General features: G+C 33.2%; 1 protein-coding gene across 1 annotated transcript in view; it reads left to right on the forward strand.

Moving 5' to 3' along the window:
• LOC150092099 (uncharacterized) overlaps positions 1–19848 on the forward strand; it is a gene marked incomplete at both ends in the record, with an annotated part of 300006 nt that overhangs the window by 210330 nt on the left and 69828 nt on the right. Inside the window, one exon of the mRNA XM_090415309.1 lies at positions 7894–7951. Coding sequence (XP_090271435.1) covers positions 7894–7951 — 58 coding nt within the window. The remainder of the gene's footprint in view (positions 1–7893; positions 7952–19848) is intronic.

Genomic DNA, 19848 nt, shown 5'->3' on the forward strand with positions numbered 1-19848 from the left:
AGACTGGAAGAAAGCAAACATAAAAAAAAGAAAGTTGTGAAATAGTTTCATAGACCAACACCATAAAAAAGGTTTTAGAAAGCGTATATACTGTATATGATTTTGAAAAAACCCACCGGAATCTGCAATAACAGAACAAACACATGGATGAAACGAATTTTGTATTCGTAACAAAATATTACTTAACTTGAGTTGAAAGTGTTACGTAATAAATCGACAGCTCCAGCAAGATATTTGGGAACTATACTCAGTGATCATCAAGCTGACGGCACATCTCAGAATATTTCGACAGCAGAAATGCAGCATTAAATGAAGTTGGTCATATTGAAATATATGAACTTCATAAATGACCGCATAGAACTACCCACATTAAAAGCCTTACATATATCTAAGGTAAACAGCTCCTCTTAGATACAAATGCTATGAAAAAAACAGTTACATCTAAAAATTAAAATGAAATAAGTCAGTTCTTATACATTAAAGCTTATATCATTACAATGAAGCTTGGTTGCAAAGAACAATAGCAAAATCCGAAGATGAAGCAATCGGCACCATGGATAATCTGGTTGGAACAAAAAGTCAACAAACTTTGAGCTGATCTGAGCAACTTAAAGAATCTTAAAGAAGGACGGCTGAAAATAATAATATCAAAAGCAAATTCCTAAATACGATTGATCAGCAAAACAATTGAGACGAACCAAATCAAAGAATTATTGCGACTGTACAAAAAATTAAAAGATATGAAGCATTAACCAAATAATATGTGCAAATATTCAATTTCGACTGAACCGCCGTCACTTCTTTCACTCTCCACAGAGAAATTAAAATGCAAACAATCATTCGCCTGAAAAAGAAGAACCACGCAAATTTTATAATTCAATCTGGAACAATCCTATTGAACATAATAAAAATGCCTCGCGGATTAAGAAAAGAGAATCAAAAATGAAACAGAAACAAATGCAAAATGTCGTTATTACTGAAAAAATGGTCAGTGAACAAGATAGAAAATTAAAATACTGGAGTGCACCAAGCAAAGAACGAATTATATGGACTGTGTTCATCATGACGGTTATTTTCTTGATCAAAAATTAGTAAATAATAATATTTGGTTTACCGATCAAGTGTTGATCAATTTTATTAACTGAACCAACTAGTTTCGCCACACTTATCTGTTGGCATCTTCAGGGCACTTACATATAGATTTAAACAATCTCACAATTATGCTTAACTGCAAAACTGACAAAACTTTCATTCACGTCCGATACTATTTTATTTGAAATTATTCTTGTCAGTTTTGCAGTTACGCATAATTGTGAGATTGTTTAAATCTATATGCAAGTGGCCTGAAGATGCCAACAAATAAGTGTGGCGAAACTAGTTCGTTCAGTTAATAAGATTGATCAATATTTCATCGGTAAACCAAATATTATTATTTACGAGTATATGGACTGTGGTTAAAGCATCTAACAAGTCTACACGGTCAAATGACAGAACAATTTAGTTGTTGCAATCACGTTCAGTTGAAGACGGGATTATACACTGACGTACATTTATCTTCATGAAAGATAATAATAAGGGTTCGGATCCAAGTAGCTATTGTCAAATAAATCTGCCTACCAACTGTGCTTCATCTGATCACTGTTGCGTAATCATAGCAAACTCTATATACCACTTCTTATCAGATAATTACATTTATTAGATTAAAAAGGGCAATTTTAATAAATCTAGCGGAAGAAAAGACTAAATCCTTATTGATAAAATGATCCACAGAAATTCATAAAGACGAAAAACGAACTTAAACATCGCATGAATAGACCAGAAGAAACATGCAACTCCCTCCCACACTTTGGGAATTAGCAAAGTGATATGTTCATTTCTGGCTTCTGCTATGCAATCATGGAAAAATACTTTAATAGTCAGTAATGAACAATTCGGAGATATTAGCTTTAAACGTGGAATTTTCCAAGACGATTCCTTGTCACCATTGCTATTCAACATTTCTTTGATACCTTTGTTTATGATTCTGAAGAAAACGAATCTTCGATATAAAATTCCTAAATATAATATTAAAACTTCCCATCTGCTGTATATGGATGACTTGAAGATATATGGAAAATCGACCTAGCAAATATACTCTTTACTGAACATAGTTCGTATTTTCATTCTGGATATCAAAATGGAATTTGTTTGTGATAAATGCACAATTTTATCTATTAACAGAGGAAAACTTATTGATGCTACTAATTTTAATTTTCACCGGGTTAGAGATCTAAAAGCAATTTCGGCTAACGAACACCATAAATGTGTTGGATCAATGGCAGCCAGTGATATTCGCCACAAAACATTTAAGCAGCAAGCAACAGCAGAATACACCAAAAGTGTCAGAAACATTCATTTTAGAAATTATGGACTTTACAACCGTGTTATAAAAAACTATTTTAATTTCCCGACGTTTCGATCTTCATCTAGAGTATATACAAATATACACGGACAAGCTGAGTTACATTACACACAATAAGCTAAAGAAACAATGATTTAATGACGTTCACGTGTTATTCTACTGACATAACCTCTAGTGGAAAAAACTTACAACTTAATTATTTAGAAACTACATCAAAGCTCAATTCTATTTAACATACCATGAGAAAAACATTATTTTTTATATAGGCAGTCTTTTTTCAGTAACAGTGATGTCCTATTTTTATCATTACAATTGTTATTTTTGATTTAGGATTCTGGATTATATAGAATATTCTACCCACGGAACCTTGGGGAGAAAGGTTCCGTGGGTAGAATATGTGCCTTCCATATGCTTGGGATTTTTAGACCATCATTATTGTTCGGATTTGGGTGGCTGTTAAGAATCTCACAGGCTTCCTTAAATTTGCGTTAACACCATGTTTTAGTGTGATGTAAACAACTGGTGCTTTTCCAGTCAATTCTATGTAGTGTTCAGGACATGATCAGAAAGGTTAGCTTCACCATAGTTATTATATTTAATGTGTCGTTTATGTTCCTTTTGTCTGATAGGAATTGTGCGTCCTGTTTCCTCAATATATGGTATATTACAGGCAGGGCCGGTTCTAATATGTGTGCAGGGCGTGCGTGCACGCAGGAGGCCAAATCTCTAGGGCAACAGATGGAATAAATTTGATATAGCCTATAGTTAATTTAAAAATTTTGGCGATGAAATAGGAACGTAACATTGTTAAAACTTATAGCGGTGCTAACTTCGAAATATCTTCTTTGGGTTTCTTTCTATATCTCTTTAAAGACCTCACTCAATAAGGAATGTTCATTCAAGCGAAACCATAGTTTTGGCCTAGTTTTTTGCTACTAAAAATACATAATGGGGAAAAAATGGAAATACAATTTTTTGTTTTTTTTCTAATACCTGTTATAAAATATACCACCGTCTTTCAGATAGAGTTGACAGACAGACAAACGGACGGACAGATCGGAGTTTTTTTTTTTTTTTTTTTGGAATCTGTACAGAAAGGCTTAAATCAGTTTAGGTCATTACAAAATTTATTTATTCATTCAAAAAGAGAAAAATAATTTGTGCTTATTATTATTATTATTATTACCATTATTATTAATGTTTTTATTATATGTTTAGATATGTTGGATAGGAAAACTGAACGTCTGCCTGGTGCTTTTTATCGCAAAAGAAAGAATGAAAGTTTTAAAGAAAAGGGAAAATTGCAAGGCGATTCCTTGTCACTATTGCTATTCAACATTTCTTTGATACCTTTGTATATGATTCTGAAGAAAACAAATACGAACTGTGTTCAGTAAAGAGTCTATTTGCTAGGTCGATTTTCCATATAAAATTCCTAAATATAATATTAACACTTCCCATCTGCTGTATATGGATGACTTGAAGTTATATAGAAAATCGACCTAGCAAATAGACTCTTTACTGAACATAGTTCGTATTTTCATTCTGGATATCAAAATGGAATTTGTTTGTGATAAATGCACAATTTTATCTATTAACAGAGGAAAACTTATTGATGCCACTAATTTTAATTTTGACCTGGTGAGAGATCTAAAAGCAATTTTCGGCTATCGAACACAATAAACGAACATCTGAATTATGTAAAGTTAGACGAAGATAACTCAACAACATCAATCACTTCAGAACCTTTTCCAGAAAGTAAGGGCGAAATCAAAGTGGAATGTGAAAAATCAGATGAAAAGTTTGAATTTCGTTCAGAACTGTGCCAGGAGGAAGGGTCAACGCCGAACTTCTTTCACGTTCATTTGCTCAATTGTTATATGGAACGATATTCTGTCAACAATTGATGTCGTAAGCAAAATGTTGCAGTCTCCTGAATTTAATATAAATGAATCTCTTAATGTTTTGGGTGAACTCGTTAAATTTTTAAGGGAAGCTAGATTCTATGAAGCATTTAATACTTATAGTAAAGACGCAGATGTGTTAGCTAAAGAAGTAAACGTAATAACCGAATTTCCAGTTGTAGGGAACAGAACTAAAGTTCGCCACTTAGATTATGAAAGTCCAGATGTACTTGATGAAGAAATAAAAAATTCAAAAGAATTGTTCAGAATACAATTTTATCTAGTAACTGTTGATACTGCATTAAATTCCATTAAGGAAAGATTTGAAATTCTGAGTGAATGTAATAATGCATTTAAATTTCTTTGTGAATTCAGAGAAACGACCGTAGAAAAAATTAAAAAATATTGTGTTGATTTAGATGTTTCCCTTCAAATTAATAAAGATGGTGAATATTTTAAAGATATTGATGGTTTGAACTCCTCAATGAGCTGATAGCGGTGGCAGTGGCATTATAGAAACTGACCCATTAAAAAATTCGACATATATTGCAAACAAATAGCTTGATGTCATCATTTCCAAATCTATTTATAGCTTTGAGAATTTTCCTCACATTATCCGTTAGTGTAGCATCAGGTGAAAGGAGTTTTTCAAAACTCAAACTTATAAAAACATATTTAAGAACATCAATGACCCAAGGCAGGTTTTGTGATTTAGGATTGCTAGTAATAGAAAAGGATTTGTCTGAAAAATTAGAATTATCAAATGTTATTAATGAATTGGCAATTAAAAAAAGGAAGAAGAGCAATGTTCTGACGTAATGATTGCATCTGTTTGGGAAGTTGTACATTTTGCATCTGTTTGATATAATTTATACATTCATTGTATTTTTCTATTTTTATAAAATTAAACTAAATACCCTACAATATATAAAATATTTTATGAATTTTCCTTTGTCAATTAGGCTACATTATACTGTCATCAAAACTTACTAATAGTAATAAGTTTTAAAAGAGGTAAACCGTGAGTAGACATATCGGTACACAATAAATAACGGAAAAATAATTTCAATAATTTAATAATCATAATGATTTTGTTGTCAATACCATAATGTTCTAAAATTTTCCATAATGCCTCGTGCCATATTGAGTCAAAAGCTTTTTGAAGGTCTACAAAGTTGAGACAGATTATTTTGTTATGTTTTATGTATTTTTCGCTTAGTATATGTATTGTAAAAATATGGTCGATTGTATCTCTGGACTTCCAGAAACCCGCTTGTTCGTCTGATAGTTTGCTTCCTATTTTCTTGACAACAGTATTTTTAAGAGGATTTTGCTTGGATGACTAATAAGGCTTATTGTTTTATAGTTGCTACATTTGTTGCTGTTTCCCTTTTTAGGAATAAGTACAAGAACAGAAGTCCACCAATCAGAAGGCCAAGTCTCTGTATTCCATACATTCTGGAATAAGTTTAGCAAGGTGTCTATGATGATGTCACCTCCTTTGCCTATCAGTTCCATTGTAACACCATCAATTCCCGGTGATTTTCCTATTTTTGAGGAGCTAACTGCTGCAATGTTTTCTTCTTTTAATAGGTATCTCCTTCCTCCGAACCTCCTGGCAAAATTCCGTCCAAAATATCGTCAGTTAGTTGAGTGTCCTTTTGAAAAAGCTTGGCTGCGTAACATTTCCATCTAAGAACAATTTTCTGGTTATCCGTGATAGGAGTTCCATCTTCATCTTCTATGCTGCAATTAATTTCAGTAAAAGATTTGGTTAACTTATTGATAATTTGAAAAGCACTTTTAGAATTATTTTTATTTAAGTCCTCTTCTATATTTTTGCATCCCTCTAATATCCATTGGTTTCTAGAATGTTTGATTTCTTTTTAAATAATCTTAGTAATATTTTTATACTGCTCTCTATTATCACCGCTATTAATATGAGATTTCAAATATCTTCTTTTCGCATAGGTCCAAAATATTTTTGGTTATCCATGATTTATTAATTTTTCTTTTGTATCCAAGGATTTCTTCAGTTGTCTCAGTTACCTTTTGTAAGAAGTATTTGGTTTTAGATTCGATATTATTATATTTCGTGAAGCTTGTGTCGAAAATTGTTTTAGTTTGTATTTATATAGTATATTTATTTGGGGATCTTTTAATTTATCTAAATTATATCTTTTTACGAGTTGATTTTGTAGGTAATATTTCTCTCATTTTCATATTTACAGTTGTGATGACCATGTTGTGGTCGCTGCCAATATTTGCTCAGGAAATGATATGGTTCTTGCGAGGTTGATGGAGTTTAGAAATCTTGTACTTACAAGGATAAAGTCAATTTGGTTGTGTGTTTTATCATCACGGGAAGTCCATGTCCATCCTCTGGAAGGTTCGTGGGGAAATAGAGTGTTAGTAATGGTGAGTTCATTTTGTGAGGCAAACCTCTTTCGTTTTTCTCCCCATAGCCATTCGTCCGACAAATGGGAGATAATTCTTGCCATTTGGCATTTCAATCGCCCTGTACAATCAAAACGTATTTTCTGTTCGCTCCCGTACTTGTTACATTAAGTTGACCATAAACCTCCTCTACTTCGGAGTCCTTGTGGCCTGTGGTTTGTGCATAGACCGTATGATGGTGATATTGAGTGGTTTTCCTCTTAGGCCGACTAGAGCAATTCTGCTATTGATAGGATTGAATTCCATGACAGAATTACGTGATGATTTGTGTATCAAAAACCGACACATTCTTTACCGCTGCAGTCACATCCAGAGTAAAGAAGCAAATGTCCTTCATCTGTTGTTAGCCCTCCTGTTTTGGGCCATTGAATTTCACAAAGTCCCATAACAGTCCATTCATATCTTTTTCTTCGTGCTGTATCAATTTGAGTTGACCTGATTGTAGTAGAATTCTAATATTCCAAGTTCCGGTCATGAAATGGTTGCGTAATCTGAATCTGGATCCAGTTTGTTCATCTTTTTTTTGTCAGTGATAGAGGTGATGGTAGAGCCAGTTGCTAACTTTTCATTGCCACCCCTGGAGCTGCTACTAAATGACAACGCGGACCTTGTTGAACCGGGCGACGTCCGAGCCGGCATGGTGTACTGTGTTAAGTCCTTCACCATGAATGTCTAATGGGAAATAAATTAAGACAGATTCTTCTTATATAAATAATTAATTCACTGGAAATGTATAATTAGTAGGTCTGAGATATACTTCTGTATTATCATTATGTCAGCCCGCAAAACTAATTCAGCAACGATTTTGGAATCAAGGGTATCGAAAATCAATGTGTACCTGTAATACCATCACTGAATGGTATTTACACTATCATATTTATACCATTAATATGATAATATAAATGGTATTTACACTATCACAGTTATTAGTTTTTGGATGGTTCACCAAAATGGAATTATCATGTTTTCTTAAGCTTTATAAACACTATTCAGTATCTATTTATTAGAATTTTAAAAAAATTAGATTAAACTTGCCTTCAGCCTTTCTCTCAATATTTCAAAATACATCTTTATAATATTTATAAATTGGCCGTTTTAAGATTTTTCTCAAGTTGTCTATTATTTCATTAGATAACATTCCAGTTCAAAGTTTCGCCAGGAGGAATAATAGCAATACAAAATCTAACAGGTATGCTTTTTTATTTTCAGTTTTAAAACATGGTAAAATTACAATATTTTTGCAGAACCTTTTAAATGATGTTTCAGCAAAGATGACAACAATCATTATCATAATATATTTATATTCATATAATTAGAATATCTCTGTAAATTCGATGTAAACAAAACTTTGGATTCGTTTTTATTGCCAATGAAAGACCCAAATAGGTACAAATAACAGTTCATAATTATGACATTTTTCTCTTTAAATATAAATCCGTTTCTCTTTAGAATTCCATTTATTCCTTTTATAGATAGGATTCGCAACCTCGTTTGAATATCACATTGAAAATATTTTGGATCTGTTACTCAAAGAGATGAGGAAAAGAAAATTATTGTTCATATGGAGATTTTAATATGGAAGATGTTTCTGAATCTAGCAATATGTATCTGAATCTAGCAATATATGTATCTGAATCTAGCAATATGTATCTGAATCCAGCAATATGTATCTGAATCTACTAGAGAGTGAATAGATCTGATCTTACATTTCATAATACAATCAGAGGTATTAGTGTTGGACCATGACAATCACTTAAAATCTTTATGAAAAATTGATTATATGGCCTTCGAGGGAATATTAAGACAAACATAGAAATCATAATTCGAAATCATAAGCGATGAAATTTCAAAGAAAGCTAACTGCAAGATCAGGATAAGTGCACTGTACAAGAACACTGGAAGACATTGTTTAAAGGAATGACAGTAATGCAAAATGAGCAATATTCATGGATATATATCTTCCACAAATAATTATAATTTTAAATCTACATTTATGTACAGAAGTAAATTTCATAATAGTCAACTAATGAATAATCAATCTCTGGAAGAAATGCCGCATAGCAGAACGTTATTCAAAGAATGCAGGTCGGATAACAAATGATGCTATAACAGAAAATAGTTAATTGTATTGTTAATTAAAGATGGCAAAACAAACTATGAATGAGAATTATCGGAATTTATGAATAATCCGAAACACTTTTATAAACATGTAAAAAAGAATAAAGAATACAGAAATTAAATATAACTATCGAAATCCTTTGGATATTCAAATTTGCTCCAAGTGTGGAGCAATTTTGAATGCTCCAATTATGGCTCCATCAAAATTAAATTAGAATTCATACATCTATTTATAAAAGATGATTCGCTTGGTTATCCAAATGGTTAGCATATTCTTTCTCCAATCATTCCGTTTTCGATTCTGAGACGAGAGTGGATATACGTAGATCTGTTTAGGTAGTAGATGAATTTCATCGACAGTCGTGAGATTTCCACCCTGCTTACTATTAGGTAAAAAGTAAGAGTTCTATACTTAGTTTTGAAATCAAGATTATTTAACCTCATTCACTCGGCTGTACCAATACAAAATGCATTATAGAATTACAGCCCTTTTGGGTGGGATTTGCATAAGGAAAAAGAAGTTTGCCAAGATTGTCAGAGACATAAAGAAGAAGTACACTACAAATATATTATTACTATTATTATTATTCCTGACACCTCCAAGGAGTCCGAAGACTCATCGCTGGAGGACACCTACAACTGATACAACTGTCTCCACCACTACACCGAACCTCTACTACGAATCATCTACACCAACGCCATCTACCGCCCGCCTTCACCACAACTGGTATTCTATGTCTGTGAATTGCGTGTGTTCTAGGTCAAATATATCTGGGTCAAACAGGGCAAACTCTTCATGAGAAGAGATGATAAATCTAAAATATGCAGAACCAGATGCCAAGAACATTTGTGTAAACTCCAAGAAAACTGCGAGAGTAATAACTGACTCACAAACTGCAATGACAGATGTGAATAATAAATGTAATGTCACTTTTCATAAATGTGTAATAATATGTCATGATTCAGTACAATTAAGAAACTTTTTATCCTCAGATACTGCAAGTAATTTGAATATTTTGCATATAAGTATAAGAAGTATTGGAAATAAATTAGACCACACTGAATTACTACTAGATGATTTTAACTATCGGCTAGATGTTTTGCATCCAGCAGATAGTTAAATCATCAAAAATATGTTAACAGAAATCTGGGATAGGGACGACGAAATTGATTTGTACCATTTAAGCGGATTTAAAAATTATTCTCAATTTAAAAATTATAACAAATCTGGAGGTGTAATTATCTTTATTCGAAATTTCATATCTGCTAATAACATTACTAACATAAATATGGGAACAGGTGAAAATGTCAATTTATATTTAGAACATTATAATATATATAATTACTGAGGAAGTGATTGAAGAAATGGACGAAAAAAGAAAATGGAAGAATAATAACAACAGTATTGCCCAAGTCAGATATAAAGAGATCAATAAACAAGTAAAACTTCTGGCTTAAAAGACAAAGGAAGACTGGGTTAATCAGGTCTTCAAGGAAATAGAGGAAAATGATACAGCAAAGGATATGAGAAAGGTCTATCTATGAAGGCTTGAACTTGATTTTCAGAGAAAAAGAGACGAGCAAAAAGCTGTGCTTTGAAGGATGAAAGAAGAAAGATTTTGTTGGAAAAAAATGAAAAAATGATAAGGTAGAAGAAGTACGTAACAACACTCTATGGAGATGAAGATAATCTGGAATGTGATCAGATAGAGAATGATGATACCCCAGAAATTAAGTAATGGAAATCCGAAGCAGCCACTAAAATAATCAAGGATAGGAAAGTTCCGGGAGTGGATGGTTTTCAAAGAGAGCTGCTGAAGGCATTGGGAAAGGAAGGAATAAAACTTCTGTCCATCATCTTTAATAGAAGTCTGGAGGAGGATATAATACCTAAAGACTTCTAAGATCTATTTTTATTCCTATTCCCAGACTACATGAACGATTAATTGCAATAAGAATAGAAATATCAGCTTGATTAGCCATATTGCAAAAGTCCTAATCAACATAATATATAGAAGAATAGAACAGATGATAGCGAATTAAATGAAGAACAGTTTGGTTTCAGGAGAAACATGGGAAACAGGGAATAAAGGTATTGGGAAAGGAAGGAATAAAACGTCTGTCTATCATTTAATAGAAGTCTTTAAGAGAAATCTGGAATGTCCCTGGAGGTGGCATTACAACACTACGGATATTGGGAGAAAGGATGATCGATAAATGCAATAAAGATTTATATCTATGCTTTATAGATTACGAAAAAGCTTTCGATAATGGTAATCACTCTGTTTTAGTTTATATTTTGCATAAAATAGGAATAGATGAAGAAAATATCAGACGCTTGTTCAGAATATATAAAACTCAAGAAGCCAAAGGTTAGATTTGAAGGAAAGGATACTGAATGGATCCCCATAAGAAAGGGTGTGGGATGTCCCCACTTCTTTTTAATGTCTATACTGACTGAATGATGAGGGAGGCCTTGGAAGATCTGAAGGATGGAATAAAGATAAATGGACATCTGTTAAAGAATAGAAGATATGCACATGATATTGTACTTATGAGCGAAACAGAGAAAGGTTTGCAAAGAATTTTGAATAGACTGAACAGGATTGGAAATGAGAGTTATAAAATGAAAATAAACGTTCAGAAGACAAAAGTTATGAAGATTTCAAGGAAAGGAAATGATGGGATGGAAATCACTTTGAATGTAAAAAGTTTTGAATACCTTGGGAGTTGGACAACAGATGAAAATAGATCTATTTATGAAATTAAAAACAGAATTAAAAAGCCAAAGGCATTTTTCCAAATATACCACATATTAAGAAACAGAAATCTGAACAAACAGTTAAAAGTAAGAATCCTCAAGACAATGATCTAGAGCATGGGGACGTATGGATGTGAATCCTGGATGATCAATAAAGAGATGAGTGACGGATTAAATGCATTTTAAATGTTTTTCTTGAGAAAAATGTATTGTATTAGCTGGACTGAAAAGTGAGCAACGAAGAGGTTCCTAAAAGATTCAAGGTGAAAAGAGATTATATGGCTAGTATCCAAAAAATAAAAATAGCATTTGCAGGAAATTTGATGAGGGATTATTCTGGAGAGCTGCCCAGGTATTTCAGGGGATGGTGGAGGGAAGGAGAATAAGAGGATGACCCAGACTGCAATGGAAAGACAACATCAAAGACTGGACAGGTAAGCATCTTACAGAATCAAGAGTAGAGAGGCATGGAAGCGGACTGTTCATCAGTATATATATATATATATATATATATATATATATATATATATAAGGGCTGTATATAGATCGCATTGCTACACAGAGTCAAACTTTATATACGGACTAGAGTGTAGTCTAGATGAGATCGAATGTGACAATGTTCTCATAATTGAGGATATAAGTATTGACTTGGTGACGAATAGCGGCTCTACTCAAGATTATCTAGATCAGATTTACTTGCCATGCATAGATGTGAACAATATATTACTGTTTCCAGTTCAATGGTGGTAGAACGTCCCTATATCATGTTTCGGAGAACCCTTAGGGGAAACAAAATTCAAGCAGCAGTTCTGCGCCAACCTCTTCCAGATCACTTTGCAATTGGTATCAAAGTGCATTTGCAGGTACAATACAGAGATAGTATAACCGAAAACAGCCCCTACACAACAACTGATTCCAAAGTTTGGAAGGTAATTTGAGAACTTTCTCTTGGGAGGGGATAACGACGGAAACAAATATTGATATCTCGAATCATAAATTTATTGAAATATTAAAGAATGAAATACAACACTCAATTAAAGTTAAAATAATCTGCAAGATGAAAGAAACAAAGACCTGTATTACACAAGTGGGGACCAGACACTGCATAAAAATATACACTATATAAACGTTTAGATATACAATATATAAACGTTTTAAAAATACCCAAACAATCAATATTGTGAACATAATACTATTGAATTCTAATTCACTGTAAATTAAAAGGAAGTAAAAACGAATACCATAGAATTCTAATTCAGTGTAAATTAAAAGGAAGTAAAAACGAATACCATAGAAATGAATTTTTAAAATATCAAGGAAATTCCAAAAATCTATGGAAGTTTGTTAATAAATTAATCGGTAAAGATATACGCAAACAAACCCTTCCCACACTTAAAGATATAAATAAGAATAGAGAAGATGGGGATATAGGATTATCTGAAGAATTCAATAATCACTTTGCCATTGTAAGTGACACCATTCGGAAAAGCGCTAAAATCATCCCACAGAATTACACTTCCAAGAGAATTAATAACTCCATATATCCCCACTTGTGTAAACGAAATCAAAACTGATATAGTAGCCTAAAAAGAACCAAAACGTCGGTGATTATGTTAATACGATGGAATTAACATAATAATTGTGAAAGAATGCCAAATGTACATTGTGGACCCCATAATGTATATTTTTAACTTATCACTGATGACAGGCACGTTTGCTTCGGATTTTAAGAAGGCCTTAGTTGCACTTATTTACAAAAATAGAAACAAAAATAACTTGAAAAATTATAGACCGATATCCCTTCTACCGGTCTTTTCGAAAATATTCGAGAAATTGGCAAACATTAGACTCATGAAATTTTTGGACAAAGACAACTTCTTTTCAAAAAGTCAATTTGGGTTCAGGAAAAAAGGTTCAGACAAAAGTTTAGCACGGAACATGCTTTACTGAATTTCAGAAACACAGTTTATACCTCGCTAGATGAAAATAAACTAACATTAGCAGTACTTTTAGATAAACACAAAGCTTTTGACACTGCATCGCATGAAAATTTAATAAAAAAATTAGACGTTAGAGATATTTTAACCGGTTTAGGGCATTACGAGGAACTGTCCTAAACTGGTACAAAAAGCACTTGACTAATTGTAAAAATGAAAAACAGCTATAGCTTCTCCAAAAACAGTAGACTGTGGTGTACCCCCAAGGATCTGTCTTAGGACCAATTTTATTTAGTATTTATCTCCGCAATCTTAAACTAAACAGTAAAATAAATACTTTTGCAAATGATACAGTACTAATTTTCTCTACGGATATAGTCGAACAAATGCAAACCATAATGGATGCTGATAATTTAAAAGTAACAAATTGTCTCCAGTCAAATAACCTCAGTCAGAATGTCCCAAAAACTGAATATGTAAATTTTAATTTGCGAAATACAACAGGCAAAATGAACTTCACTGCACAATTAGTTTTGCATAGTGGAAATTGTAGGACAAATTCATATTGCAACTGTGAGGACATAGAAAAACTCATTGTAGTAATTTACTTTGGATAAAAATGTATAGTAATTTTAGCTGGAAACCGCATATCACCGACGTCGTAAATAAAGTTAGGATTATATTAAACAGACTTTACTACCTAAATAGATTCTTAAATTTAAATCTATTAAAAAGATTATATTCTGCGTGGATTCAAAGTACACGCCAATATGGTATTTTAAGTTATGGAAGATTTTATTGCACTACACTGAAACATCTTATTTCGACTTAGAATAAAGTAATTCAAATCTTAACTAGAAACAAATACACCGATACTGAAATGTGTAATAAATACACCATAATAAACATACTATCAGTTAGATATTTATACCCATATAGGTTACTGCTATTCATAACAAAACGAAAAGGAATGCTTAAATATTAAAGAAAATGCTTTGGGCCTAAAATATACAGTTCTGAAAGCATAAAAAGAAGTAATACACAAAAATTATACTTATTTATTATTATTATTATTATTATTATTATTATTATTATTATTAAGAGAGACCTGGAGGTCTCTCTTAATAATAATAAGACTCATCGAGGGAGGCCACATAATACACACACCAGCTATTATACTTATTCTTGAATTCATTCACACTGCTTGCACTCAGAACATACGATGGCAATCCATTACAATCATGCACCACCCTCTGAGAGAAAAATCTAGCCCTTACTCCCTTCTTGGCAGCCTTTATTTTCAGCTTCCAAGGATGCCCTCTCGTCCTTTCCCACCTTCCATAAATTGAAAAATCCCATCAATTGAATCCTGTATGCCCCTTTCAGCAGTTTGTAAGTCTCAATCATATCGCCCCTCTTTCTCCTGTTTGCTAGTGTCTGTAGTCTACAAATTCTCAATCTGTCTTCATGATCAGTATTCCACAATCCTGATATCATTTTTAACACTCGCCTTTGTACTCTCCCCAATATATCAGAGTCACAACGGAAACCACGAGACCAGACCTGCGCACAATAGTCCAAGTGAAGTCTTATCAAGGCCTTGTAAAGAGGAAAAATAACATACTTATCTTTACATGTGAACGTTCGTTTCAGCATTGCAATTATCTTTTAAGTTGTATTGGAAATCTTTGCCGCATGGCCCCTAAACTTCAACTTCCTCTCTATTAACACTCCAAGACCTCTAGCCTAATCCCACCAATATAATACGACATTGGATATCTAATTATGCCGAAGTGAATGACTTTACATTTACTGACATTGAACTGACACTCAGTTTCCCATGCATACAATTCCAGCCTATTCAAATCATTCTGCAAAGACTGCATATCAGCAGCATTCCTGATTACCCTACCTATCTTTGCATCACCAGCAAATAACTGTATGTCTTTTGTTAAATCCTCCCCAATATCATTAATGTACAGATTGAATAACAGTGGACCACACTGATCCTTCTGGTACACCACTTGTTACCTTACCTTGCAGACTCAGATCCCTCATATACCACTTTTTGATATCTATCAATCAGTCATCCTCTAATATTATATGACCCGAACCTATTTTCTCCAATTTCTGTCATGTTGTATTCTGTCAAAAGCCTTAACAAAATCCAAAAGTATCATGATGTATACATTTCCCTTGTCTAGGTCAATGGTAACATTGTTATAGAATGTGAGCAAGTTGCTAAAACATGACATTCCCTTAGTAAACCCATATTGTTCATTGCAAAGTAGAGATTCACTGTCAACCCATTTCTGAATGCAGGCCCTAACCAATTTTTTCCTGAAATCTTCACCACCACTCCAGAGATACTAATAGGTCGGTAGTTTGATACATCGGTCTTTGCAACCCCCTTATGCAATGGAATTACCATACATTCCTTCCATTCCGGTGGAATGTTCCCTGTATCGAGACTCATATTAAACATCCTGGTCAAAGGAATGATCAATTCAGCTGAACACTCTTTTACCACACCTGCTGATATTCCATCAGTCCCTATTGCTGAATTCGTATTTAATTTGTGCAACAGCTCTAATACCTCGGCCCCACACACCTGCGTTTCTTCATCTAGTGAAGAGGTAACAGTGAACTCAATGTTGTGTTCACCAGGTTGATATCTTTAACGAAATGGGCACTCATTAACTGAACAACGTCTTTTGCATCTGTAACTCTCACGCCATCTGGATTTAGAGGAGTTATTCTTTCATATTCATTCTTTCTTTTACTTGCAGCATATCGATAGAATTCTTGTGGGTTGTCTTTAGCACGCAGAGCCAGTTTCGTTTCATAATCAGACTTTGTTGCTTTCCGTACAACAGTTGTGACTATTCTAGCCTGCTGCTTATAGCGTTCATAACGGATGTCATCCTTATGCAAACTGTATTCCTTCCACATCGTCCTTTTCTTATGAATCTCATGCTTAATAAGATCACGCATCCATTTGATTTCTACTCTATTTATTCTTCGAACTCTAGGGACACATTCTGATATCGCATCATTTAAGTATTGTTTAAATGCTTCCCATTCACTGTCGATATTCTTTCCATCCAGCAACCGATCCCATTCCACTGAACTCCTCAGTTGGTCATAATTCCCTTCTTTGTAGTTCAACATGCCTAGTCTGAATGGAACATTCATAAACTTAATCACTTCCCAAGTGAGTACTACATGATCACTGTCACCAACTGGATGCAAAATAGTTACGTCTTTAACTGAAACGACCTCTGACACTATATTTAGCGCCAAAAATATTCAACACATAAATACAAAGTTAATAACGGAAACACTCACGTAAAACGATTATTTAATAATATAATTTTCGCCTGTGTATCTCAGTCATCTTCAGTACATTTTAAGCTCAAAATAAACAGTAACTGTAAATTCCAAAAAAAGTGCCACCTAAGCAGCTAGTGTAAGATAACTAAAAAGGTCAAAAAATTTCATAACAAAAAAAACTAAATAAATGAAATAAAATAAATAAATAAATAAATAAATAATAAATAAAAAATATATATACAATAAAAAGTTACGAAAGATTAGCTGATTTATAAAGTACTATCTCCCATAAAGAGGATAGACATAAACCTTCACTCTCCTTTAAGTTAGGAGAGTGAAGTAAAGTTTCACATGTTTTCTTATAAAGCCGTTCCATGAGGAACCGACTTTTTTGAAGGACTCTTGTCTTTTTTCATTGAGCTGTATGTCTAGTGATGACGACATGCTCTGCAAGTCCAGATTGTTTAGGTTCAAGGTATTCAATATAAGATTGGTGTTCTTCTATTCGAATAGAGGCAGATCTTCCGGTTTGTCCGAAATAAGATAATCCACAAGAGCAAGGGATCTGGTAGACACCTGTATAATTAAGAACACCAATCTTATATTGAATACCTTGAACCTGAACAGTCTGTACTTGCAGAGCATGCCATCATCATTAGACATACCGTTCATTGGAAAAAGACAAGAGTCCTTGACAGAAGTCGGTACCTCGTGGAACGGCTTTATAAAGAAACATGTGAAACGTTACTTCACTCTCCTAACTTAAACAGATTCGAAGGTTTACGTCTATCCTCTTTATGGGCGATAGTACTTTATAAATCAATTAATCTTTCCTAACTTTTTATTGCATATATAAGTTTTCATTTTTTCATTTTTTCTTTTTATTTTTTATTATTATTATTTTTTTATTAGGAATTTTTTTTTACCTTTTTAGTTATCTTACACTAGCTACTTAGGCGGCGCTTTTTGGAATTGAGAGTTATTTGTTAATTTGAGCTTAATGTACTGAAGATGCCTGTGACACACAGGCGAAAATTATACTGTTATATAATATTTTTACGTGAGTTTTTCCGTTATTAATTTTGTATTTATATGTCTGCTCACGGTATTCCTTTACTAAAAATATATATTCAACACACTATTTTTAACCATACGAAACGAAACTGACCCAAACGAATAGAAAATTCGAATAAAAGTATATTTATGTTCACACAGAAATCATAATTTATGTTAAATATAATTGTATAAATGATTGGTTTTTGCATTATTAAAAAGATCAGTTTCAAGTGGAAAATATAAAAATTTTAAATACTAGTTAATTACTTTGTTTTATTTTGTTCCTTGTTAATATTATGCATCTTTCTCTGTACATATTAACATGTTTCCTGTGATTTTATTATCTTATTATATTATAATAAATAATATGTATATTTTATTAATATACATATGTGTTTATTATGATAATGTATTACATAACTTTTTGTAATTTTATGCATATCTCTCTCTGCTTACACATGATTACAAAAATTGTGTGCTAGAATATGAACTTTGAAAAAAAAAATCTATCTAAAAAAGTAGAAGAGGAAATCCTGCTGGTGAGGCATGATTACCTTATGTAACATACATATAAATTGGTGTTTATCAAGTTTAATAAATCTCTAGTTGAATATATTCAAGAAATTCCTGAGCTCGGCAATCCACATTTAATTATTCACCAAATCACTGCAATGTGAACAAAGTAAAAGAAAAAATAATTAGGAACCATATACAGATATCATTCATACAGAACACTTGTGGAAGTAGAGCATAGTTTTCAAAAAACAATCAGTTATATAAGTCTGTTTATTATCAAGGCACGCCAAAATGCACTATAATACACTAATTTAATGGATATCATGCGATAATTTTGATTTCGATAAAGACTATGGTAATGTTCCACATCAGAATTATCTGCTGACTAAAATGTTTAAACACCTATTAATTATTACTGGACGAGATAGATAGAAAACTGATTACCAGATTATCGACAGGAAGCAATGATTACAAGGTGGGCGTCATGGCGACTACTGTAGTCATACAGAACATACTTTCCATATACCGATCAATGGGAATTTTGGACCATTCTTCTTTTGGCATATAATGAGGTCCTGGACTGTAGTGGAGCGTACGTCCCGTGAACTCACCAGACGCTCCAGTTCATCAAACAGATATTCATTAGAAACTCGCTCAGGGCTCTCTAGAGGCCAGTTAACTGTGGTGAGTTCATGTCCACAAACCACGTAGTTACAGCAGCAAACTTTTGACGCAGTGCATTGCCTTGTTGAATGAGACATTGCATTGTCCAGAATGTTCAGATATCTCTTGAAGTTAAATGTGCGTGACACAATAAACAGAGGTCCAATACCAAACCAGGAAAACAGGACAATACCATCAAACCCAACCTCCCAATTTTATCGTTGGCGTTTATCGGGCATCTGCACCCACCCACACCCGTCCTTCCGCTCGATAGATGGTGTATCGTGATTCATCGGTCTATAACAGCTTTCAGGCTTCTACATCCACCGTACATGCTCTTTTCGTCACGAAGAACGACGCTGTATGTTGCTTAGGGTAATGTGCAGCTTGTATATTGCGATCCTACCATGGAAATCCATGTTGTAAGCATCTGTTCTGAATGTCGTTTTGGAGATTCATATTCCAGTCAATGTCCGGAACTCTTCATTCAACGTATCGGCCGACGAATGGTGGTTTTTACAGATTATCATTCATAGCATTCTAAGATGATGTTCTTTCAGTGCGGTGAGCGTTTCACTGCGGGTAGCATTTAAAACTGATTTCTGCGCTTCCATCTGCATAGGGTATCACTTATTGGTGACCTGCGATGGCCCAATATGCCAATGATTTAACCACTTTACCGGCCATTATGGATCAAATTCG

Source organism: Typopeltis vanoorti, unplaced genomic scaffold (assembly GCF_054136105.1).
Source record: "Typopeltis vanoorti isolate ZY-2024b unplaced genomic scaffold, IOZ_Tvanoo_1.0 HiC_scaffold_690, whole genome shotgun sequence".
NCBI classification, from domain to species: Eukaryota; Metazoa; Arthropoda; class Arachnida; order Uropygi; family Thelyphonidae; genus Typopeltis; species Typopeltis vanoorti.